This window comes from Podarcis melisellensis, assembly GCF_964234715.1.
Source record: "Podarcis melisellensis genome assembly, chromosome: 12".
Lineage (NCBI taxonomy): Eukaryota > Metazoa > Chordata > Lepidosauria > Squamata > Lacertidae > Podarcis > Podarcis melisellensis.
The window spans coordinates 32,712,360-32,738,338 of NC_138544.1; the positions used below are offsets into that span (position 1 = coordinate 32,712,360).

The 25,979-nt window shown below is 41.0% G+C and overlaps 1 protein-coding gene across 6 annotated transcripts in view; it reads right to left on the minus strand.

Moving 5' to 3' along the window:
- Positions 1 to 25,979, minus strand: part of DYNC1I1 (dynein cytoplasmic 1 intermediate chain 1) — a 219,519-nt gene that overhangs the window by 57,614 nt on the left and 135,926 nt on the right. For all 6 annotated transcript variants that reach the window (XM_081882855.1, XM_081882857.1, XM_081882858.1 and 3 more), the window contains one exon: positions 5,982 to 6,128. In XM_081882855.1, the coding sequence (XP_081738981.1) occupies positions 5,982 to 6,128 (147 nt within the window). The remainder of the gene's footprint in view (positions 1 to 5,981; positions 6,129 to 25,979) is intronic.

Consider the following 25,979-nt stretch of genomic DNA (forward strand, 5'->3'; position numbering starts at 1 on the left):
GCAACAAACCTGCTTTCTCCCCCTGCATCAAACTTTTTGAGTTACGGGAAGTGGCCAGAAAAAGTGCTGGGAAGTATGCGATAACAATTGCTTGACACCACGCCGCATAGCCTTCCTGAAACCAAATCAGAATCAATGTTCAATAAACTTGATGTGGCCTAACTTGTCCTCTTTGAAAGCTGCTTTTTCATAAGCCAAGCGGCAATTGGGCTTTAAGAACACATGTTTGAATATAACACCAATCATGTACACCAGCCTTCCTGAACTTGCTGCCTCTCAGATGCTGTTGGCCTCCACCTCCCATCAGTGCCGGCCAGCATGGACAACTGCCGGGAATGATGGGAGTTGTAGTCTAAAACATTTGTAAAGCACAAGGATGAGGAAAGTGGTGTACATGCATATCAGCTTTCATTCTGGCCAAATAGGCTGATCAAACATCTGATGAGTGGTAGGAGGGAGGTGATGTTTGGCCTGTGTGTCTGCCTGCCTCTCTATATGTGTGTTATCTGCATGTGTGTTTGTGGTATGTATTTAACAGACTGCATATTCCCCTGGATTTGTGTGTTTCTGTCTGTCTATTTGTATCTCTCTGTGAGGTGTGCATTAGATGTGTAGCCTGCGCATGCATGACAGGGGTGGGCATCCCATCTTTTGTCCTGGTGTTCCCCCCCTGCTGCCAGAGGGCTTGCAAAAAGAGCAAAAAACCCCGACTAGTCAGTCCTGCCTTCCAGAAATTGCCTTAATAAAGGCAGGTCAATCAAAGTTAGATGGCATATTTGACTACAGCATCTTATATGGACTTAATATTCATTTTAAATCCCATTGGATCTTTTTCATATGTGGTTTCACGGATGGGTACATGAAAAACAGCATGACAAGAAAGCTAATTGTGTGCGCGCGCACCAGCGGGGTTATTCGATTCCATTGCCACCCTTGCTCAGCTCTTACTCATTCCACCAGCCAGAGCTGGCCTTCCGCATGTGCCTCTATGAAATCAACCCAGCCAAGAGTCAGTTCATACCAAAGCTTATTGAACATTTGCCCTCCTCACTATGGTGCTTATACAGGTTGGTAACATGGTCCTCTTAAGCAGGGAACATCAGGGGCGAAAGGAGGCAAAGTTCAAATAGGTGGAGCACCATTCAGTAGCACGAGGATGCCTCCCTGTTTTCCTTGCAGCGCTCTCTTTATGCAGTGTCTGGCTTTAATCAGAGCTGTCACTTGTCAATTTCATAAGCAATAAGTCTCACTGCAGAACTGAAAGGGATGTTTCGAGCGCAGAGTGGGAGGCGGTGGGAGGGGAAACGCCAACTGTACTTTGAGGAGAATCTTGCTGGGCTCTCTCTTTTCCCAAGAGGAGAAGATGCCATCTTGCTTTTATTTATTTTGGAAATGAAATCATCATGCTAGAGGGTTTTTAAAAGCTTAATTAAAATTTCCTGTTATCCCAAATGCAGATGTGTGGTGGGTGTGAAAGGAAATTAGTGAGTAATGTGTGGTGGGACTCTCTTCCCTTGTGAATCCTGGCACCAAGACGGAGGGATAAGCTCAGGAAATTTGGAAGCCAGCGGTTGGTGGCAACATGGGACGTATTTTCCAGTGGGGGAAGGGAGCAAATCTTGTTTTCATACAGACTAAAATTAAATTTTAAAAGTGAGTATTGCATTACCGAATGGCTTGCTTTGGTGGAATTGAATGGGTTGCCTCAGTCTCAAGGCAGAATCAGCACACTTAAACCCATGGCTTTCCAGGATGCTGCAAGACGCAGTCAGCTAATGAATTAAACCACTCACAAGACAAGCCTTAACCTACTTCACAGGGTTGTTGTGAGGATAAAATGGGGAAGACGAGAACCATGTACACCATACTGGAGCTCCTTGGAGGAAAGTTGGGGATAAAATAAATAAATCATGCACATCAAGAAAAAGACAGGAATACTTAAAAATAAAAAAGGTTTTTTCCAGCCATGTTTGACGCAAGAGGAAGAACAAGCAAGTGGTAGGTCCTGTGTATGGAGAAGACAGAGAAATGCTCTTGGCTCACATAGAAAAGGAGGAATTGCTCAACATCTACTTTGCCTCTGTCTTTACCCAAAAGGAAAGCAGTGCCCAACTTGGTGATAGATAACAGAATAAACGATGTAAGGAGGAAGCTGCAGTCCAAGATACGAAATGGGGTGGTAAGGGAACACCTAGTTTCTCCAGAGGATGAGTTGGGACTCACTACCAGGTCATGGCCTGATTTAAGGCGGTACAAGGTGGGATTCTTTGGAATGACATGATATAAATTTAAGAAAAAGGTACCGTATTTTTCGCCCTATAGGACGCACTTTTTCCACTCCAAAAATGAAGGGGAAATGTGTGTGCGTCCTGTGGGGCGAATGCAGGCTTTCGCTGAAGCCTGGAGAGCGAGAGGGGTCGGTGCGCACCGACCCCTCTCGCTCTCCAGGCTTCAGGAAGCTATCCGCAAGCCTTGTGAGCCCAGCAGGAGGTCCCGCGGGCTCGCAAGGCTTGCGGGCAGCAGCCTGCAGCCCACAAGCTCGGGGGACAGCGGGAAGGCGCAGCGCCGCCATCCCACTGTTCCCCAACCTGGTTTGGATTCCCCGACCTGGTTTAGGGGGGGAATAAAGGGGGGAATTCCTTTATTTCCCCCCAAAAAAACTAGGTGCGCCCTATGGGCCGGTGCGCTCTATGGGACGAAAAATACGGTAACAGCAGCACTTCCCAGAAATGGATCTCTAAATGCACGTTTGGGTTAAAGGTAGTCTGTGTCTGAAAAAGTTGAAGTCTACTACAATAATGGATGGGGAAAGTGGCTTACACAGAACAATATTTGAAATCTTTCACTTTACACAAATAATTTAGATGAGTCTACAAAGAGTTTACTCACTCCACCATTGCTGCCTATCCTGTCACCTGAAATTCATGCATTGAATATAATTACTACATAGGGCTTATGCACATAAAGACCAACATGTGTAGACCCAAACCACAGAAATGTTAGTCCCTAATAATCCCAGGAAGCAGTTGCATAATCCATAGGCAAACATCTTGTCCAACTGGTGGGTGTTAAGTGGGTCTGGAGGTAAGACAAGCAATCCATTCTGCTCCCAGGTTTACGGAGTCATTTAAAAGCTTGGTATAACTGAAATGTAAGATGAACACATGATAAAAGCTAGGTCTTAATTTCTGCTTATCCTGAAGGGCAGACTCCTCTAACCATGATCTGATGTGATCCTTGTAGTAGTTTGAATTTGACACGTAATATGCACACAACATATGCTTATGAATGCATCTTCTGTGTTCCAGCTGAAACAGTTGTGATTTCTAGTGCACACATTTCCTGTGTCCCAGGTATAGACTTGTCAGCAGGGATTGACAAGTGTTAATAGGTGGGGGGAGGATGAAATCAGTTTCTTCGACACTAGGTCAACATTTTGAGTGACCTGCATAGTCTCCACAAGCTTCCTATATTACTAAGTCATCTTCCTAAAATGACAATGTTTACAAGTGTAGCTTGGTGACTAGTCATCAAAGGAACACCATCAGTGGATTTATTAAATTGACCTAACTCTAAGATGTGCATTGCTCATGCACGGCAAGTGTTCTGATGCCAGAAATTTGGAGCAATATATTCCTTTTTTAAATAAATGGCTGCCCGCTAACCTCATTGCTACCACAATTCATCTTTTACACTCGGATGTCACAATTTTTAGATCATGACTTTCGAATTCAGCAATGACCAAAATCAGTTTAATTCAACCTGGACCTGAAAGCCCCAGGATATTTGTTGGGTGATCACAGCATCTCATTATTTCTAACAAATAGCAAGCTTTGTTACTGTCCATTCCCCCACGAAGCACTCAAAACTGCCAAGTTTTTAATGATTTTTGACAGAAAACCATAGAAGGAGCCGGTGCAATTTACACTGCATCCCACAATCTGCCAGCATTAGTAGTCCAATTCGTGCAAAGTGATCTGTGAAATAATCATAACTTGCCATATTTTATGGTGATTATATCCTCCCCCCACCCCACCGAGATCTTATTTTTTTTCTTTTAAAAGTCAATTTAAGGTATAGTATCAACATACCCATTTTCACAGGGCTAAGCTACATATTACACATGGTGATCAAGACTCATATCCAGGTTTTATTTTATTCTGTAACTAAATTCAGCCATTGGATGGGAGGCTGCTAGTTTGATTGGGAAAGTGACACTACCGATATTGGTGATTAACCCTCCCCTCTAAATTACCACCCTCCATGCAGTTACTTGGTTCATGGGAGGAAGCAATATGGAAATGTGTGTCCCCTTCCTCCTCAGGCAGAGCAAACAGCTGCTTACAGAGAAGCTTCTGAGTGCAAAAATGGGACAGGAAACTTTGAATGTCCCCATTTCCATACAATTGCAGTTTGTTCTTAGAAAGGGGTGGAATGAAGAAATTATGAGACGAGCTTCTCATGTTTATTTCAGCAGAAATCTGGCCACTTAATGAATCCAGAAAGGTTGAGTGTCTGCCTTATGAATCCAGAACTCAGCAACTTTACCCTCTTTGCCTCAGGGGATGCTCTAGACTTCAACGATTTAGAAGGATTCAGTCACTGCTGTTCTCCTTTAAAGTGGAAGTGGATTATCAGTTTCTCTCTTTTTCCCAGGACACTGATGACAGCCTCCTCAAAGAGGCAACTGTTAAGTCACAGATTTCTCAACACAGCAGGACCATTCAACCAGAATAACATCAGAACTTCTGTCAGGTACTCACGGACACGGTACTGTATTTGAAAATGAATCTATCTTCAAAATCAGGGTTGCCAGATCCTGGAAAAGCACTCTTCCCTTGAATTGCATCAAGGCACCAAGGAAAGGTGCAGCGCTTTCTGGCCTTTCCATACAGTGGTTGGCTTACCCACTGCCCTTGGACTTGCTTCAGGAAAAGTGAGGAGGAATTAATGAACCTTTTAATGAGGGTGAAAGAGGAGAGCACAGAATATGGTCTGAAGCTCAACATCAAAAAAACAAAGATCATGGCCACTGGGCCGATCACCTCCTGGCAAATAGAAGGGGAAGAAATGGAGGCAGTGAGAGATTTTACTTTGTTGGGCTCCATGATCACTTCAGATGGTGACAGCAGTCTCGAAATTAAAAGACGCCTGCTTCTTGGGAGAAAAGCAATGATAAACCTAGACAGCATCTTAAAAAGCAGAGACAGAGCAATGACAAACCTAGACAGCATCTTAAAAAGCAGAGACAGACCTTGCCAACAAAGGTCTGTATAGTTAAAGCTATGGTTTCCCCAGTAGTGATGTATGGAAGTGAGAGCCAGACCATAAGCTGATTGCCGAAGAATTGATGCTTTTGAATTCTGGGGCTGGAGGAGACTCTTGAGAGTCCCATGGACTGCAATAAGATCAAACCTATCCATTCTGAAGGAAATCAGCCCTGAGTGCTCACTGGAAGGACAGATCGTGAAGCTGAGGCTCCAGTACTTTGGCCACCTCATGAGAAGAGAAGACTCCCTGGAAAAGACCCTGATGTTGGGAAAGATGGAGGGCACAAGGAGAAGGGGAAGACAGAGGACGAGATGGTTGGACAGTGTTCTCAAAGCTACCAGCATGAGTTTGACCAAACTGTGGGAGGCAGTGGAAGACAGGAGTGCCTGGCATGCTCTGGTCCATGGGGTCACGAAAAGTCGGACACCACTAAATGCCTAAACAACAACAACAAACAAAAATGACAGTCCTAATGGTCATAGATGGGGAGCAGGGGTACGCAAGACAACCAGCAGAGCGACATAATTACAGGCCCAGGCCCTGCCTTGGCAAGGAATTTGTAGCCCTGATAGTCTACCCTGTCACTTACTATTCAAAAGTACAAGCTCTTTATTTTAATTTTTTTATTTAGCGTACAAAAATATTACACTACAACATCCTGCTATTGACATTTGTCTTTAAAAATAATGATGATGAGTTTAACCCTTTACCGTGTGAGCAGCTGCAGAAAGGGGTGTGCGCTGAACTGGTGTCCTCCTGTGACTCCGATTATCCCACAGCACAATTTGGCCAGAATAGGTCCCTCCGACAACTAGGTTTGGATGAAACCGGGCGAAGCAGACAGACATCACAGAAGACTAGAAGAAAAAGAAAAAAGGGATAAAATAATGAAGGGTTTTCTTTCTTTCTTTCTTTTGTTTCTATTAGAAAAATAATCCTAGAATTAAAACTCTGAAGCAAATATTCCTTTGATGCCTTGTTCTTTGAAAAACCTTTCAAAATATAGGGCTGCTTCACACATGCATCTGTATGCATGAATTTAACTTTCTTTTCAGTCTTTCCACCCTTTCGGTCAGCGATGCTGAACCAGTATCCAGTCATTTGCTGTCGGACTCCAACTACCATCAGCCCCAGCAAATATGGTGAGATATGGGGGAAATAGGATTTGTAGTCCAGCAACATCTGGGGGGTTGGGGGGGCACAGGCTCCCCATACCTGATTAAGGTGTTCCAACAAGCTAAAGTGTTTTTTTTAATTGAAATATTAATCAAATATCCCCCATTCCCCTTTACTCTGCTAAAAGTTTCATATGCTTATCTGATGCTGTTATTTCCTGCTGCCTTGCCCACCAAGCAGTGTAGTTTCATCAGTGGTCAAGTGCAACATCAAAAAATGTAGTTTCCATCATTTTCAGAGGGTGCCCTCTTCCACAAGTTTACCCGCAGAAATATCCGTTGTGATAGGTGGCACAGGAACAGAGAGCCCTTGAAAATCAGCAGCTGTGGAGCTGCCCTTCCATTTCTACAGGCCGCAACAACTCTTGAAGACCAGGTCTGATGTATTATCATTTCATATCAAAGCTTTAATCAGACAACCACATGCTTTATCACTAATGACAAACGTTGTGTGACAATAGCAGCAGATTTTTTAAAGCCAATATCTGTAGTGCTGAATACAGTGCACTCTCTGAAATGGCAGTTAGGTTGCCCTAATGTTTTGATAGAAAAATAGCCCTGGATACTGAAGAATACAGAAAATAGTTTCAGGCTTTGCTTTTCTTTCTTTTTTTTAATGTTTAAAATTTTTATTTTTTTACCAACAAGCCAAAACACAGTGAATCCCCCCAGGTGGCTGATACATTGGGCATAAATAATCAATAGTAACATATTCAAATCAACCATATGTACAATTTTATATACGTTAACACTCCTCCATCCACAAGGTTTATTTAACTTTTAACATTTTAATTGCCCCAAATTGTTCAAACCTACCCAAATAATTCAATATCTTCTCAAACCAATCCTCCTCTTTCTCACTGACCTTAAACCCTTTCATTCTGTGTATCTTCACAGTTAGATATTCTAAAATTATAATATTATTCAGCTTTTTTTCTCCATTGGTTCACCCCTAGCTCTTCTGCATTTTTACAGTAAAACTGATGGTAACTGCAGCCAGACAGGTTATAGCGAGTAACTGGAAAAAGGCTTTTCCTGAGCAATGGGAAGTTCTTGGAAAACTTTACAGCAGGGTGGGACACCACCAGGTGCTGCTGGACTCCAATAAGCCCTAGCCAACAAGCCCAATGGTTCAGGGATGATGGCAGCTGTATTCCAACATCTGAAGGTTCTTCACTCTTGTTTTACAGCATCGTTCCCATGTGAAGGAGAAAACACGCCGAAGACTTGTGGGCCCTGATCCAACAAAGTGTGCAGGGCTGAGGCAAATGCGTGTCTACACTGTAATGCTCTTCCAGGCCCCAATGAACTTAGAAGGTGCATCTGCCTAAAATTGTATGCCCATCCCTTTTTGGAATTGTCAAGATGGTACATCAGTTTCATGTCAGCTTCCTGCCTAATATACACAGCACTCTGATGTAGAAATGTTTCCACGGCTGAATTAGAAGACCAAATCTGCAGCATTCAACAAGAGCTCCACATTTATGGAACTGGGAATAAAGGTAAGATGTACAAAACATATGGGTTCTTTTACATTGGAAGAGGTTCTTTGGTTGTAGTCATTGCCTTATTAAATAATGTCTTGAAGAGGAAAGAGCACCATGTATTTGTGGTGTGATTTGCAATAATCAGAAGTGGCTAATAGCCCTGGTTGCAGGACAGTGTGATCTGTTAGGATTATATTCTTCTGGAAAGTCAATAAAATTTTGTGTACTTTTTCACAGTGCAGAATAGCCCAAATTATTTGTTATATATTCTACCTTTCCTCTTAGAAACTCAAGGTTCTGCCCTGTACATCATATCCTAAATAACAACAACAGCAGCAACAACCCCCTGAGGTAGATTAGGCTGAGAGATGGTGACCCATGGTAACTCAGAGAAATTAATGGCTGAGTGGAGATTTGAACCCTGGTCTGAACTATGCCAAACTGGTTCTAAATAAAAAGTATATTCCTTTATCTTTCATTTGAGGGGATGTGCTAAGCATCCCAGAGGCGTTCAGCTTGCCACCAATGGAACAGAAATTTGGATGAAATGAACTTTTAGTCTCATCCAGCAGGACTTTTACTGTGTCCTCATGTCTCATTTTTGCTCTGCCTTTACTGTGTGCAGTACATACAGATCTAAAAATGTTCGTTTGTGCCTGGTAAGGCTGTTTTTTATTTTGAAGAATTAATGCAGGCCAGATTTGGATTAGTGATGGCACATCCCTTTAACCGCAGATGGATATGCTTGCAACAGATAGTAATTTACATTATCTTGGTTGGGAAGCCTGACCTCAGGACCCACATCTGATGTGCACATGGGAAGTGTGAACTGGCTGCGCATACTGGTGTTCATGTATCAGGATGGCTTTCTGCCAGCCATTGCCTGGACCCATCTGGAGGAGAGTGCTAAATAAATATTACTCTAATATGAGATTTAGATTTGCATTTGGTGAAGTGTCTTCTTCAGAAATGTCACTCCCTGGGGCATTCTGTGGGCCGCGAAACAATATTTCATTTGTGGGCACTGGAAATGCGAAGAGTTTAGAAGTATTTCCAGCTTCTGACAAAGCAAACACCAGGCACCTCCATATTACAGAAACACACGTGGCCAGTGCTGTTCCGTGATTTAGGCCATGTGTGCAGAAGACATGGTGGCCTGTAGGTCTGTTTGCACTCTTAATGGCACCATGGGGTTTTAGAGGCACCTAGAAGCATCTCGTTTTAGTCCTGTTAGGGTAGGGTTGCCATATTTCAAAAAGTGAAAATCCAGACAGAAAACTTGTTGATTTTCCCGGACATTTCGTCAATTTCCTCCAGGATACTGGAGGCTGCAGTTTTCCGGGTATGTCCAGAAAATTCCGGAAGTACGGCAACCCTATTCTTAGGGCCCATTTCAGACAGTTGAAAAGGGCCCCATATAATTACATTTCAAATCCAATTTCCAGAACTAGATTTCCTTGGAAATGGGGGGTGGGGGTGGGATCAGAGCTAGGAAACTGGCCTTAAAAGAACTAAACTGCTGAATCCAGTTAGTGGGTTGTAGCCACCAACCGGACTTTCACTGAAGGACTTTCACTTGTGTAACAAGTCTCCCTTTCTCTCCCTTTTCCTTGTCCCCACCTCAAATTTGCTCCAGGTGTTTGGGAGAACTCCCATCATAAATTTGGAGGGGCACGAAGGAAGAGGGGGAGGAAGTGCTGTTGTGCGTGAGAACATCCTTGCTCTAACAGGACAATTTCCTTGGGTACAACCGTCTAGGACCAGATTTTCTGGATACTGATAAAAAAAATCAGCTCTGCTTGATTCAAAGTACCGGCACATTTCCTCCTTAGTCTTTACCAAATGGAACAAAGCATTATCTTCTGACAACAGTAGCCAAGTGGACATCAGCAGATAAGGAAATAGCATGCATTATAGCTTAGAGTTATAAAGTGAGCATTGACAGAGGCTTATAAAATCATAACGGCTAAAGAGAGAAATTATTCCCACTCTCTCAAATGTCTTGGCTCAGATAAAGAGCTACAATTGCCCCGTATGGAGCTTTTATTTGACCCCTGCATGTCAGTTCTTGCAAGTTTGTTCACCTTAACAATGTCTTCAAAATCCTGTGGGATGAAAGTAAGAATAATACTGATAAGGTCCCTAATCTTATCCGAATTTTGCCCCAAAAAGAAAACAAAAGACAAAACAAAGCAGTTTCCATTTGTTTCAGACTTCTCTGTGTTACCATTGCATAATAGGATGACAGTACTGGCATATGCTAAATAAGGAGAAAATAAAAGGTTTTCCGTAATTTAAACAGCAAACATGTCAGAAAGAAAGGCATCAGAAGTTTATTTCAATAAAAGGCAACATATTTACAATCATGTCTTTTCAGAAGTGAGAATTCTTCCAGATGTGGACAGCTTTTAATACTTGCTATCTTATCTTCTACGTAGGAGCTATGGAAGGATACTGGAAAGATTCTGGAGCTGGAAATTATTTGCGGTATCGGGGAGGGGAATTAACTTTAACTAAAAATAAAAACAGTTGATAGCCTTTTGCATAGGAGGGGGTTTTTTGGGAAGGAAAAAAACCAAACACTTCAAACCAAATGTCAAAATCCCTTTTAATTAAAAAAAGGAAGTTTATATTTCCATATGGCATGTGTTGACATCTATCCCTTTGATTTACAAGAGTATGGACTACAGGGAGCAGATTGCTTTATTCAAGAGAAATGATATAGGGAAGGAGGGCGATTTGACAGGAAAGAGTGTAGGCTGCCTTAACTTCAGTGCTTGTTAAAACATGAAGGATTAATGGTAAAAAGGGAGGGAAGAATTGTGAATGTCTCCAGTTGAGGATCTTCAAAAATGTTTGGGGTTTCTAAGAATGTCTCCGGCAACCACATGAAAAGAGACTTAGCCACACAGCTCTCTAAATCCAAAACTGGTACCGCTCTACTTATACCATCAAACCAACTGACTTGAAATAGAGCCACAAATTGAATTTATTTATTTTTATTGAAAAAGTACTAAGTCCTTGAAAGGAGCAGAATGGTGCGTCAGGAAATCCAGAGACTTCGGGAGGGAGTTTATGATGCAGGTACACAGCAGCAGCATGCACGAGCGCTGAATCTCTGCTGCGGCGAGTGTCAAATCCCAGTGGCTGCATTTTCTAAAGAGAAGCCATTTTCTTCACATACAGCCTTGTTCAAAATGGAAGGCCTGCATCCTAAACTGTGTCGTGCAAAGGGCAAACTGATGGAATGACGTTGCTCTCTGTGTCCCTAAATCTGCTGGGTTGAGCTGCTTAAACAGGCCACAAAGTTATGTAACACAATTTAATAATTCAAAGAGCTACATTGTGTTACGTAGCTTTGTGGCTTACTTCGGCAACTCAACCCAGCAGATTATTTTCTGAGACACTTAAAAGACAGAATCACGACCTTTACATGTGCGTTATTTAATTTATCTCTATGGGACTGCACCAATGTTACAGGCCAGTGAGTTCAAACCTTATAACTTGCTAACCAACTTACTGGTCTAATACCATACAAATATTCATCAATGGTCTCTTCCCAAGCAACCTGCTTATTAAGCATTCATCCTTATTCGTTTGAGGGGAGGCTATACAATGTTGTGTCTTATCAGTGTCATCCCACACTTTCTACCGCATTTTCCTATCACTTTTCTTACTGTAAGAAGTCCTATGAGGGGGGTGGCTTTGTTGCTCAAGAGCTCAAAATCAACTTCAATTATGCTACCTCAATTTGCCAGTATGTAATTGAATCCCACCTCAAAATGGCAACAGTCTGGAAGCGCCCAGTAAGAAATAAAGTGAACTGAGTTTTGATGACAACCATATGGAACCAAACAGAAAGTATTTCAGCATTCTGCATAATAAATTCCAGAAACATCATTGTAAAGATACAACTTTGTTTTGAATCACACAATCCCATACCAGGCACATCTCAAAGGAGCCCTGACATGATTTAAAACCACAAATTTAAACTGAAGAACACTATGGGTCACGTAAAACAGCTTCCACAATTCCCCCTTCTCTTCGTTCCACACATTGCATTCTACAGTCTACTAGGTAGCATTCACACCATGCTTTTAAGGCACTATGACAGCACTTTAAATAGTCATGACTTCCACCAAAGAATTCTGGGAGCTGTAATTTTTGGTTAAAGAGAGCTGAGAGTTGTTAAGAGAGCTACAATTCCCTAAGTGATTTAGCAATCAAAGCCTCTTCCCTGGGAACTGTAGCTCTGTAAAAGGAATGGGAATCTCCTAACAATTCTTTGGGAAAAGACATAACTGTTTCAAGTGGTACAATAGTGATTGAAAGGATAGCGTAAATCTGGCCCTAGTCAGTACACAAAATGTTTCAAACAAGCAAATTTCCTTTGTAAAAAATAAAATAAAATGAAAAATGGAGAGCACAAAGAATTAGATTAAATGCCCTGCTTCACCACAGTTAATTTATAGTAAGTCATACAGCTTTGAACTTGGATCCTATTAAAAATAATAATAAATAGCAATAAATATCATTTTCTTCTTATCCAAGGTCAGAAATCCAATGTGAGAATTCTCACTTTTCATTTTTGTCAAAAAGTATTTGATTGAACTAAACGTCTGATGTTAAAAGGGTTAAGTACAACACAGGTAGCTACAAAGAAAGTGCCTCAGCCTGTTAATGAACTCCATTCTGCCCTGGTGAGACCACCCTCCTTTTTAAGTAAGTGGTAACTCAATCCCTATGTTAACTCAGTTGTGTTTGGGGTTCTTCCAAGTCAAGAAACTCGGTGTGATAAGTCAAAATGAATTGTCTGTAATAATTCACAAAGTGTCCATAGCCAAACTCAAACAAAAGGCTCTTAAGTCAGGTTTTACATTTCCTTTCTCAACACTTTTATTTTTCATTTCTCACAGAAAGTAAAGTCATATGAAAATCCTGTGTAGTTTCTGCTGACCTCAAATATGAGGGCGTTTGATGGAATTCCTGGTTTATTTATCACCTAAGATGCATAAATAGTGTAGGAAATAACTGGTGAGTAAAAAGACATAGGAATACTTCTTCCTCACACCTTGTACATTTAGTAGGGAGTAATTCAGTGGGAGTTACTTCTAAGCAAACATGCTTACAACCGTGCCACACATTGTCTCTGTTCAGATGTAATGCTAAACTATGGCTCAGAGGGAGAGGAACAAGCCTAGGAAAGCCAGGGGCAAAAACACACCCAGTACAGCTGTGAGGCGAAGATTGGAAGCTTTCAATAAATCAGTTTAGCATTATGTCCAAATCCTAAACTGTGGTTACTCTTAACTCTCTATTGAAATAAGCCAGTTTTTAAACACACGATTTGAACTGGACTTTTTTTTTTTGTAACGGTAAAGATCAACCATAGTTTGCTGGGTTCAGAAGGGATGACAAACTATGGTTAATAAAAATATGGAAGCAAAGGCTTCAGAACTCCACGTCATCGAAAAGGAGGGGAGAGCACACAAGCGAAGACTCAACTAGGGTTATTTCCATCACAATAAGCAATGGTTTATCATGCTGTCCAAATTTAGCCATTGTCTGATAGGCCATCTTGCAAACCTGCTATTCTGGGTCTCTCATCTGCCACTTTTGGCAGCCAGTGGTACCCTGTTCTCTGTCACCCTGTTTCTTTTTGATATTCAACATGGGTATTATCAAAAGGATATGTGACTTCTCAAACTGTGACCCTGGAAGCATAGCAGGGAGGAAGCAGAGGAGGAAAGCCTTGGCAATCCAAACATTAAGGCTTCATGTTGATGGCTGGGGTATGTCCAGAAAACAGAAATAAGGTTATGGGATATATTTAATTTGATCAAAGTCTTGAGGTGTAGGGGTAAGCAAGCTTCTGATTTACACAAGAACTTTTCATCTTGCAGAATAAACAGCTAAAGAAATACAGTATAAATACACCAAAATGTGGACCTAAGAGAAATATGTAATTCAAAAGCTTTCTGAGTACTTTCTGCCTTCAAAAGCAGAACCATATATGCTTTGCATCTTTCATTTATTATAAGGAAAAAATGTTGCATTCTGATGTCTGAGCACATTTTCTTTAAAACCTGTTGCTGCCACTCTAATCTTCTTTGAGAACTGAACTGGACATTGGTGGTACCCAAACTACAAGACCAACAAGTTTACAAATCATGTACAACCACCACAGTCATCAGAATCCTCTTCTGTGCCGAGTTTGGTTGAACCTTAAGACCTCATCAATGATTGGGGCAATTTTAGCAAGTAGCCCAGAGGAGATCTAAGGATAGATAAGCACATGTTTACATTTCGTGCTTTACCCTAATTGTTTCTAAGCAATTGACATTTGGTGCTCTTCAATCTGTGTCACTTGGGCACACTTCTATCAGTTCACTGTCAAAATAATTATAGTAATCTCTTCTTATCTTTTGATTTAATTATAGCTTCTGGGGAAGACTGACAGACTATTATATTTGCCCAAAGCCATCCCTTCCACTAATGTATCATTTACAAGTCGTGTCAGTGGGTAATTAGAAATAATCTAAAATTAATTGAACATTGCACTGAGCTATGTTGCTAGTTTGGGAGATAAGTAGAGGTGTAGCACAAAACCCAGATATGCCAGTTGCTCAGACCACTTCATTTGAGAAGGGGCAATAAACATAGTTGAAATGTCAGCTATAATGTATATTACAGCACACTCGCCCTAAAAGAAAACCTAGTTCTAGAAAGTTCCAGAGTCTGGTAATGGGGTGAAGGCTCTTTGCTATGGTAGGGTCAAGCAGATTAGGGCTATTTTTTAATTTTATTCTTATTAAATTTTGGAAAGAAGAAAGAATACGGAGAAAAGTAAATACTGAATATCATAAACAGAACCATATGTACCTTCCCATACAAAGAGATTCACTAATGACAGACAACTTGTGAGTGCTGCCGCCTACTACTGTAAAATGAGGAGCAACAACTGAGGTCTTTTTCTGTTATAGCCCCAGGATTGAGGAACCACCCGCAACAAGAAACCCACCAAATCAAGGAACTTGGTCTGACTAAAAAGGCCTTTAAAAAAATAATAATAATTGGTTTTTCCACGTATACTTTTTCTAACAATTTTTCATATTTCCACCCTACTCCCCTGGACCTCCCTCATACTCCTGTTTTGTTTTATTTCCATATTGTTTACCCTGTGTATTGTTTCCCCAAAAATTTCCCAATACATATAGTCTTATTTTTTGTTGTATAGAGTTGTGATTGTTTACTCAAACCCTGCCAATGAGTCCATTTCTTTATGTTGCCTCTTCATACATGTTCTAAATGGTTCCCATTCTCTTTTGAAGTCTTTGTTGTCCTTTTCATGTAATTTTTCTGTTAGTTTTGCCAGTTCTGCATATTCCATAAGTTTCCCTTGCCTTTGTTCTTTTGTTGGTAGTTCTTCTGTCTTCCAAGTTTGTGCTAATATAATTCTTGCCGCTGTTGTTGCATACATAAATAATTTCCAATTTTCTTTTTTTACATCTTGGTCTAAAATTCATAGGAGGAATGCTTCTGGTTTCTTAACAAAAGTCTTTTTAAACATTTTTTTTCAATTCATTATATATCATTTCCGAATAATTTCTAATCTTTTTGCATTCCCACCACATATGATAGAATGTACCATCATTTTCTTTACATTTCCAACAAGTTTTTGATCCCTTTGTATACACTTTCTCTGGTGTTATATACCATATAGACATCATTTTCATATAATTCTTTCAGTAAGATACAATCTGTAAATTTTAGATTCACCTTCCACATCTTTTCCCAATCTTCAAATTGTATATTATGACCTAAATCCTGAGCCCACTTTATTTGTGCTGACTTTACCACTTCATCTAACGTTTCCCCATAAAGTAGAAGATAGTACTTTTTAAAAGTAATTTCGTGTCACTCTTGACTATCTCTTTTTGAAAGTTTGAAGCTGGTATAACAAACTTTTCTTACTGTCTTCCTAAACATGTTCATTTAATTGTCTATGATGTAACCAGCTTTGTAAAAAGGTCTTCAATTCCTCATATCCTTTCAGCCTTAATCCTTTTCCCGCCTTTATTAATAATTCTCTATACATCGGCCAATTTCCTCCCTTACTAAGCGGTTTTAATGCTAATGCTTCCACTGGCGAGAGCCACCATGGAGTTCTTGGTTCTAGAAAGTCTTCATATTTATTCCAAACTTTTATAAGTGCTTTTCTTATTATAAGATTATGAAAACCTTTATTTTTTTTATCTTTCCCGTACCATAAATATGAATGCCAACCAAATCTATTATCACGTCCCTCCAAATCCAGTATTTCATCTCTTTCTAATTTAGTGCAATCCCGAATCCACGTGATGCAAGCTGCTTCGTAGTATAATTTCAAGTCTGGAAGAGAAAAGCCTTCTCTATCTTCTGTATCTATAAGTATTTTATATTTTATTCTAGGCTTTTTCCCATTCCAGACAAGCTTAGAAATATCTTTTTGCCAGAAAAGATTGCTTATTATCGATATTGACTGAAATAAAAATAACATCTTTGACTAAAAAGGCCTTGAAAACCTTGTTCAGGTGTTGTTGTTATTTCTGATTGAAGTTTTTACTGACATTATCTTGCAATATATCATTCTCAGCTTTGGGAATATTTCATTGCTCTGAGAACATGTTATTATTTAATAAATTATCATGCAAAATAAATAAGGAAATAATAAAACAGAATGACAGTTTCACCAGCAGATATTACATAAAAGTAAATGTAAATAATTGCAAGTGCTTTCCTACATAATTTTTTCTTCCTATCCCACCCCCCACCAATTAAATAATAAATGTGGCCACAATTAAGAGATACAATTGCAGATGTGGCTTAGTTTTCCTTGCTCAGATTTTTGCAAGATATGCTGCTTACATAGTTGAAAACAGCCATGCCATACGTCAAAGCCTGCAAGCATATGCAGAGCAGGTTATCTGGATCATGGCCTAAAACCGAGATCTTAGAGTGATACTTTACCTGTACATCACACTGTTATGCTCATATTATTTCCCAATATTGCAGGCAGAGACTAGACTAAGCCAGGGTTGGCTTAAGACACGATATTCCCCTCCCCTGCCTTCCCGTATTCCATGTACAAAATCTGCTTCGACTGGCAGCTGAATCTTCCTTCAACAATAGTGATGGAACGATATCCTTCCTCCACCATACCTGAGGGTCGCAGGCAAGCTTGTGGGTTCTGCTGCAGCAGCCTGGCATCTGCCGCCTGAATCAGCTGCCTCCCTTTGCCTAACAGCAGGGCAGGCCCTAGACTGAGCTGAAAACAGCAGAGACCTCGGAATAAATTAAAGCGGCTCTCAGGACAAAGGTTTATTACAAATCCTTAGCTTATGGGTGACTTAATTCAAATATTTCTCTTTCCAGCCATCCAGAGTCACATTTCAAACACACGAGAGCAAATGTTAACCATGTTCTCCATTATAAAATCCTTAGCCATTTGCTATGTGTCCATGAACAATAAGAAACTGCAGTGCAAAGGAGAAGTCTTAACCACAAAAATACTAAACAAATTTGTTATACGAGCTGTCAAAATGAATTCAGGATGGATCTTAATCCAGGCTTAATAAATATTATTTTATGGATAAAGAAAATATTTTGATTGTTCCAATAGGAAGGATTCCCTACCCCCTTTTCAACAAAAAGCATTCTTACTTTCCTAATGGTACATTTGTTTGCCATTTCCTCCCTTCACTGTTTTGATTTTAACTCTTGCCCACACACTTTCCCCATCTAAACTCCTTTGGAATATAATTTTAAGACTATACGTGTGTGGGATGTGTGTGTGTGTGTGTGTGTGTGTGCAAACCTTATATTTATGATCATTCTTCCTGCTTTAAAACAAGGAGTCCTGTGGGTGGGAAAATGAGGCAAAATATGTGTCGGGAAGAGGTCCCCCCAATTTTGCAGAAAAAATGTGAGGCTTCATGGGATGGCCATAGGATCTTGAGCCCAACCCCTCTCCTAAACCCTTCAAAAGTTCTGCCTTATGCGCATGTTGATGTGTATGGGCATGCTGGCCAACATTTGGACATGGATATAGATCCGAGTTCTTTCTACATTCAACCACTACAGTGCAAGGCCTATGCTGGATAGACACAGAAGTGCCTTCCCATCTGTCACTCAATGCATACCTACATACACTGACTACTGCCACCAGAAGTGATTATTATTTTTTACACTGTATCAACAGTGTCCGATGCCTTTGTGCATGTGAGCTTAATGTACAGTGGTACCTCAGGTTACAGACGCTTCAGGTTACAGACTCCGCTAACCCAGAAATAGTACCTCAGGTTAAGGACTTTACCTCAGGATGAGAACAGAAATCGCACGGCGGCGGCAGGAGGCCCCATTAGCTAAAGTGGTAACTCAGGTTAAGAACGGTTTCAGGCTAAGAACGGACCTCCAGAATGAATTAAGTTCTTAACCCGAGGTACCACTGTAAACCCTTACAAGTTTCAACCTAATTTGATCAACAGGGTGGCTGTTTTCACTAGCACCTAGAAAGTTTCTATTCAAGACTGTGCACTGCACTGTTTGATCTGGGCTGCTGCATTCATTTGCTCGCTGTCATACTTTGCTCTTTTTTTGGCTCTTGACAGGCTCTTTCACAAAAGGGTGCTAGCTGGGGGCAGAGGGCTCCAAATGTCACCCCTACTGGACTAGGAAAATTTATGTTCTCAGGTACAGTGTCCAAAAGATGATTGCCACTGTCAGCTCTAATAGCTCCAATCACCTGTTTAGGGCAAAGCGGGCAGATTTGAGACAGCCTATTACCCCTCATAGCAGGATTCACTAATTTATGGTCCTGCAGATGTTGAACTACAATTCCCATCATCCTTTGCCACTAGCCATGCTATCTGGGTCTGGTGGGAGTTGCAGTTCAACAGGAGGGCCATAAGACTAGTATCCCCTTCCTAATGGGAAATCAGAGGTGCCAAAGCTAGCAGAACAGGTTATCTGCCCCGTGCAGATATATCATATGGTACAGCAATGTACATTCAGCTACCTGGGCACCTCTGGACTGGTGCCATTATTACATTTTTGTACAATATCTCAAATATTAATTACTGAGACTTATTACCTTGGAACCTCAGCCAATAGTTAAGTCAGCTTAGATAACTAGAATTGGTCTTTTTAAAATTTATTTAAAAAAGCATATTATTGTGAGGTATAAGAAGCTGTGCTTGTGTATTTTACTGCTAAAGGCTCAACCTGATCACCCAAATCCGCCGACAGGAGGTGCTTTAGAAATAAAAAATGTTAATAATGAAATTGTGTTATTGTGATAGGTAGATTTAAGGTATACGCAGTGTCTTTATACTGCACGGAGCTAATTCATTCCTATTTTCTGAGTTCATGCGGTGAATCCATATGCTTTCCCCTTTGTTAATTTCTTAAAAGGTCACTGCCCCTCTGTGATCAATCTTCCAGGGAAAATTTCAATACTTCAACCAGTGATTGAATGCTTTTAGCTTCACTTTGCAGAATGTATGGGATATTAATCATCATTAAATTAATGTTGTTCTCATACAAAGATTCTTTTTGGGGGAAAGTAGGTTGCCAGTCATCCTGCTGTGGGGTCAGTGGGTGGGAGGCTGTTGATTTTAGACCCAGAGTAGGGGACAGTTGGAGCCAGGCTTTTAGTGATGGATCCCTTGGCTTTTGGAGACGCTAGAGCATTTCAAAGCAGTAACTGTTCTCCATCTCGTGCCAGATAACGCAGTATGATGCTCTACTGTTTGCCGTGGACTCCCACAGAGGCATCGCACATAAGGTAAAGCCATTGCCTAGAATTTAGACCAAGCTAAAAGGGAAATTGTGCTACAAAAAGGCAAGCCAAGAAATGCTTATCACAGACAGTGTGGCTAGCAAACTGCTGTGGAAGAGGAGACAAAAATTCCGCAGCAACTTCTTTGTTATACTAATGTCAGGTTTCTTTGTGGGTATGAAATCAACACGGGCGGGGGGGGGGAGGATTCATAGTGACGTTCGGATGTGTCAATTTCACTTTCCTCTCAGTTCCTCATTTTTCCAGTCTTAAATTCAGATTTTCACGGTAATTTGTGGTATGTTTTTAAAACTCTCCTTAAAATTCATCAACATATTTTTTCCTAATATGCCTATTTTTGTAACCTTAAAGCCTACATTTTTGTGAGCAACTGCATTTTTTGGCATTATTTTCACCATTATTTGCATGTTGTAACCTGCTTTGAGGGTTCCGCCCCCCCTTTACCACCAAGTGGTGTGTGTGTGTGTGTGTGTGTGTGTGTGTATCCATATATATATCTATATACATATATACATACACACATACATATACACATACATATATATACATATATACATACACAATATATACATACACACACATATTTATACACACACAGACATCTTATGAAATAAATAAATAAAATACAACTTTATGCCATTTTTCTCCCAGTATATGCCATGTTGCACACATTGTATCACTGGATAACTGCATCACAAATATTGTAAAAGTGTCAATTTCAAAGAAGAACTGTGTTCTCAAGAAGTGCAAATCTGATCGTTTCTTATACAAATGGAAACAGAATCAAATCCCCCTCCCCCACCAAATCCCTGGGGAGGAAGTAGTCCCAATTGAGAACACTGCCCTGTGCTCAGTTTCTAATAAGATATTTTAGGAGTGCTTAAACTGCTTTGGAATCTTCATACCTCCTTGCCACACCCCTGCATTCCAGCTGTTTGGGGATTAATGATGATGACTCAGCCTGCCCCTTGGACATTACCCTAAGCCAATGGAGTATGTTTCATTCCTTTTGGATGTTTCGTGTTAGCAAAGGAGTCCACGCCGCTGCCCTCCACACTTGGAGCTGGGGCAATGTTGATATGGGAAGTAGCCTTGGTGTACATTTGTCTCACAAAACCAAGACTTTTTCATGTTTACAGAGTGATGCAGGAAGGATGCGCTATTGCAATTCTATGTGCAATGCTAACATAACATCAGAAGTGGCCTAGACTGTGTGGGAGAGAGATACCCTTCATATTCTCAGTGGCATTCTGGGTTATTTTTTATTACAATTGTACCTTGGTTCTCAAACTTAATCCGTTGCAGAAGTCCGTTCCAAAACCAAAGTGTTCCAAAACCAAGACACACTTTCCCATAGAAAGTAATGCAAATTGAATTAATCCGTTCCAGACTTTTAAAAACAACCCCTAAAAGAGCAATTTAACATGAATTTTACTATCTAACGAGACCACTGATCCATAAAATGAAAGCAGTAAACAATGTGCTGCAGTCACACAATCAATCAGTCAGTAGCTGAACTGGGTCCCACACAGTCACAAAAACAAAACAAAAAGAGCCACAAAAACAAAAACGCAAAATAAATAGCAAAAACCGACAGACCTCAGTGTCTGAAAACAGCTGGCAAACCGGAACACTTACTTCCAGGTTTGCAGTGTTTGGGTTCCAAGTTGTTTGAGTACCAAGGCCTTTGAGAACCAAGGTACCACTGTACTCCACTTTTATTGCATAGGTGTCTCAACTTTACTCCAAGATGATCAATGAAGCATACACTGTTCTCTACCCATGATATCCTAACCACAACCCTGCAAGGTAGGTTATGCCAAGAGACTGACTGCCCAGGGTCAATGAGTGCCGATGCTGAGTGGGGATATGAACCTGGAGCTCAACACTCTAACCACAATACCTGGGCACGCACACACACACACACGCACACACACACGCACACCTGGGAACCAAAAGTTAAACCCTGCCTATAGTAAGAGTATGTGTTAACGTCAAAACGTTAGCTTGCTTTGGAGATCCGAATGCTTGAAAAACATTGTGACATTTATTCGTCACAATTTAGAAACACATGGAGAACATCTGAACAAGGCCAAGTATCCAGACATATCACTCAGGGCATTTTGGGGGATGGAATAAATTCACAACCAGAGAGCACAGGTACACACAGTCTCATCTCGGAGCCACACTGGGAACATGGGACTGCTCTAGAAATACAATAATCAAGAAAGGGTTCGTGTTCAGCTAGCCTAGACTGGAAAGGTTCATGTTTTAACTATAAACTCAGCACACATCTGGAAAGAGGAAGATTTGAATTCTGGAGACAATACAATATAGGCGGTGACCATTCTGCGCATGTTCCTGGTCCCCGCATGTGTTGGCAGAGCATGCTTAAACCCACCCTGTTCTACTGTACTCTCTTCCAGGTCCAAGTGGAAAATAGTTGTCACCTGTATACAAGAGATTTATGCACAAACACAAAATATTTTTCTAGCCAAAGTTTAGCACTTTTAGTCTTCATTGTAAAAAATTACACAGCAATCCTATACATGTCTACTCGGAAGTAAGGCTTGTTGAATTCAATGGGATTCATTCCTAGGTAAGGGTGTATACAATAGCCTCACAAGCCTTAATTATAGCCACAACTCTTCCATTGAAATCGACAGGACTTTCAAATGCTAAACATTTCTTTTGCTGTTAAACAGCTTTACAAACAGAGAGCGATTTAATAAGGGGTCATGCTAAAATGTGTCTGAATCAACAATTCATAGAATACAGATCTCACCTGGTTTGACAGGACCGTACTATATAAATGATATTATAAAACAAGAGGACATATTTATGCTTTCTATCAATGAAGCCTGTTCCAGTTTCTTAAACCAAACAAATGCTGTCATGCGCTTTTGGGTATCCATAATATAAGCCATCTGTGAAAGGCTGGTGTGTGTTTTTTTGCAAAGCCATCCTCTTTCCAGGACGTTCTGATGATTTTGTCACTGGTTGGGGTTTTGGCAGGTCATCAACATCCCTCTAATTCCCCTTCATGAAATATAGCTTGTGAGCAGGATCTTCTGAAGGAACAGGGGGAAAATTTGAAAGCACGCCATGCCTGCTTTCACAAATGCAAAGTTTTGTCTTTAATCAAAGTGTGTTTTACTGTGCTGGTTGCCCCTACTGAAAAAAGGTATCCAAAAACACCGTTTTCAACGCCTGCTAAAAACTTTATTATTTAGACAAGACTACTTAGAAATGTACTTTTATTTACGTATATTTGATTTTACAACTGTTGATTTTATCTGTATTTTGACCATTTTATTGTCTACTGTTTTCAAGGTCTGTTTTTATCATTATTCCATTTTAATGACTACAGTGGTACCTCAGGTTACATATGCTTCAGGTTACATACGCTTCAGGTTACAGACTCCACTAACCCAGAAATAGTGCTTCAGGTTAAGAACTTTACTTCAGGATGAGAACAGAAATCGTGCTCCAGCGGTGCGGCAGCAGCGGGAGGCCCCATTAGCTAAAGTGGTGCTTCAGGTTAAGAACAGTTTCAGGTTAAATACGGAACTCCGGAAGAAATTAAGTACTTAACCTGAGGTACCACTGCATTTTATACTATTATGTAAACTACCGAAAGGCAGTTTTTGATTAAGGAGTATACAAATCTTGCTGAGTAAATAAATAAAATATATGGACAGGCTAGGTAGTCTGACCAATTTCGAAAGACAAGTCCCCTTAACTTATTGGGTGGGTGGCATTGTGGCCAGGCCTCGGGGCCCGTGGTGATCCAGCATGGGGCCTGAGATGGGTGCCCTTCTAGCTGGGGCTTGACCATGCCAATGGTGCAGGGCAGGGTCCTGCCCAGGAGGGCAGGCCCCACTGACCAATCAGCACTGGCGGCGGCGGGGGGGGGCATGTCCACGGTAGATTTAAACCACGGCACAGCCAGGAGACCACCTTCTCACTAAAGAGCAAGTACAGGTGATTTGTTGCCATAGGAGCGAATGGCTGGTGATCCTTATGGAAGGGGGCAAGTTTTTTCCACTCTCTCCCTTGGCTGGAGGTGACATCATCAAGGTGTGTGTGAAATGGGGGGCGGGGACAGCCAAAATAAACTGGCAGTCTTGGGACTGGAACTGAAAAGAGATATAGAGCCTTCCTTCAGTGTTGATGGTAGAATGGCACATAGACGCTTCTGTGAGTGGAGAGCACCACCACTGGTTAGGGGAAGCTTCTCCCTGCTGATCTGAAGCTACTTCACCAGTGAAAGCGAGCACAAAGGCCCGAAACGAGTTGTTTCAGCATGGGAGGCCAGTGGCTTTGGTTACACTAGGTCCAAAGGCCTGTGTTTTCCAAAAGGGGCCCAATCCTTGGATTTTTGGAGCTGGTATAGCAAAATATAAAACTCTCTCAGACACATATCCATTTTCTGTCCTGGTGGGTGTGGAACAGCAAGGCTTGGGATGTCACAGTGGACCCACACGATCCCACACCTCCCCTGCCCCACAAAACTGCAGTGTAAGCCACTCAAGAGGCTACCATAACAAATCAGGAAGCTCCTGATGCCAAATCATACCTACTGGTCCAGGTAACCTGTAGTACTGTCCACTCTGTCTGGCAGTTGCTCCCAATGGTCTCAGGCAAAGGTCCCTTTCACATCACCTGCTATACAATCTTTATAACTGGAGATTGAACCTATGCCCTTTTAAAATGTGTTGGTGGTGCTATTGGGTTGTTCTTGTTTTTATTTTGATAACCTACTTTGTGGTTTTATATTCTGACTTTATTGTGTCACACACACACACACATTTTACATCTGCGTAACATATGAAGAGGATGGATGCAAGCAAGCGATACCTCTGTTAAGTCTAATTCTTTCCTATCTCACTCACTGGGAAAAGAGATATCCCCAAGTTACCATAAAAACAAGGATTAAGAACACACATAAGAGAGTGTGTTAATAGAAGATGCTTCATGCTTAGCCTGGAAGGTGAAATAATTATTTGAGCCAGGTCAGATGGAATACACCCTTCAAGATGCTATAAGAAAATATGTATTACAAGTAATGGTTTTATAACTCATAAAATAACATAGCTGAATTTCCACTTCCCTGCCCCCACAGTTTAAACCAGCAAGTGCCTAAACTTTTCCAGCCAAGGAAAGCATTTTCTTAATGCTTCAGCTAATAAGTGAATATGAAGTTTCAGTCTCAGAGGAATCAAGAGACGCATATGATAAACAGCTAAAATGCAAAGTGGGGGGGGAGGTTCGTATGGGCATCTGATTGCTGCTGGACAAAAGCTTTGCGTGTGGCTTAAGGATTGTCCACTACAGCCTTCACACAACTTTGTGTGTCCATTCCCAGTATTTCAACTGCAGCCACTTTTTGTTTTGTTTTCGCTATTAGTCATCATTTATGAGCTGGGTGGAGGTGAAGATACAGCTTCAGACTTATGCAATGCTTTATTAGAAAACAGAAATAGAAGGCTGCCTGCTTGCTAAAGTTTGATGGAATAGAAAAACAGGCTCAGAAAAAGTAAAGGGATGCAAGGATGCCACCTGGGACTCGAGTAAATTTGAAAGAAAGGAAAAGCCTTGAAAAAAAGTGATGATGTCCTTTACATCCCTCCCAAGACTGTTCACTATCCCTTTTTCAAATAATAGCAATAGAATACCATGATATAATGAATTATGCGCTTGAAATGAAGGAGGAGGAGGTGGAAGAGTTAGTGTCCATCGTTCATATAAAGGACACAGAATGTTTGCCACTTAATTACAAGTTCCTTCACTGTCAGTGAAACGAAAGGGAAACCTGTACGACTTTCAACATTGTCCTTCATTACTAGGGTATGGTCCTAGGATCTTAATCCAGTGGATGAGCATCAGTATGACCTTTTAGCACCTAGGAGACATTCCTGCATTACTTTACAGGACTTGGCATGTGAACTTCAGAGAATTGATTCCAGCTATATGAGCAGATATTTATACTAAGCATTGGTAGATGGATGGGCAAAGAAGAAGGAGGTGAGTACTAAGGAAGTTGGATTGGAAAAGAATGAAAAGAGGACACCTAAACTAAGGTCTGGGAGAATCAATGGCTGCTGCACACACAAAGAGACTTTTTGGTAAAACACAATATTGCCCATATTGCCATCGTAGCGATGCGTCAGACGTGCTCTCAAGAATCAGGAATTCTGGCAGCCT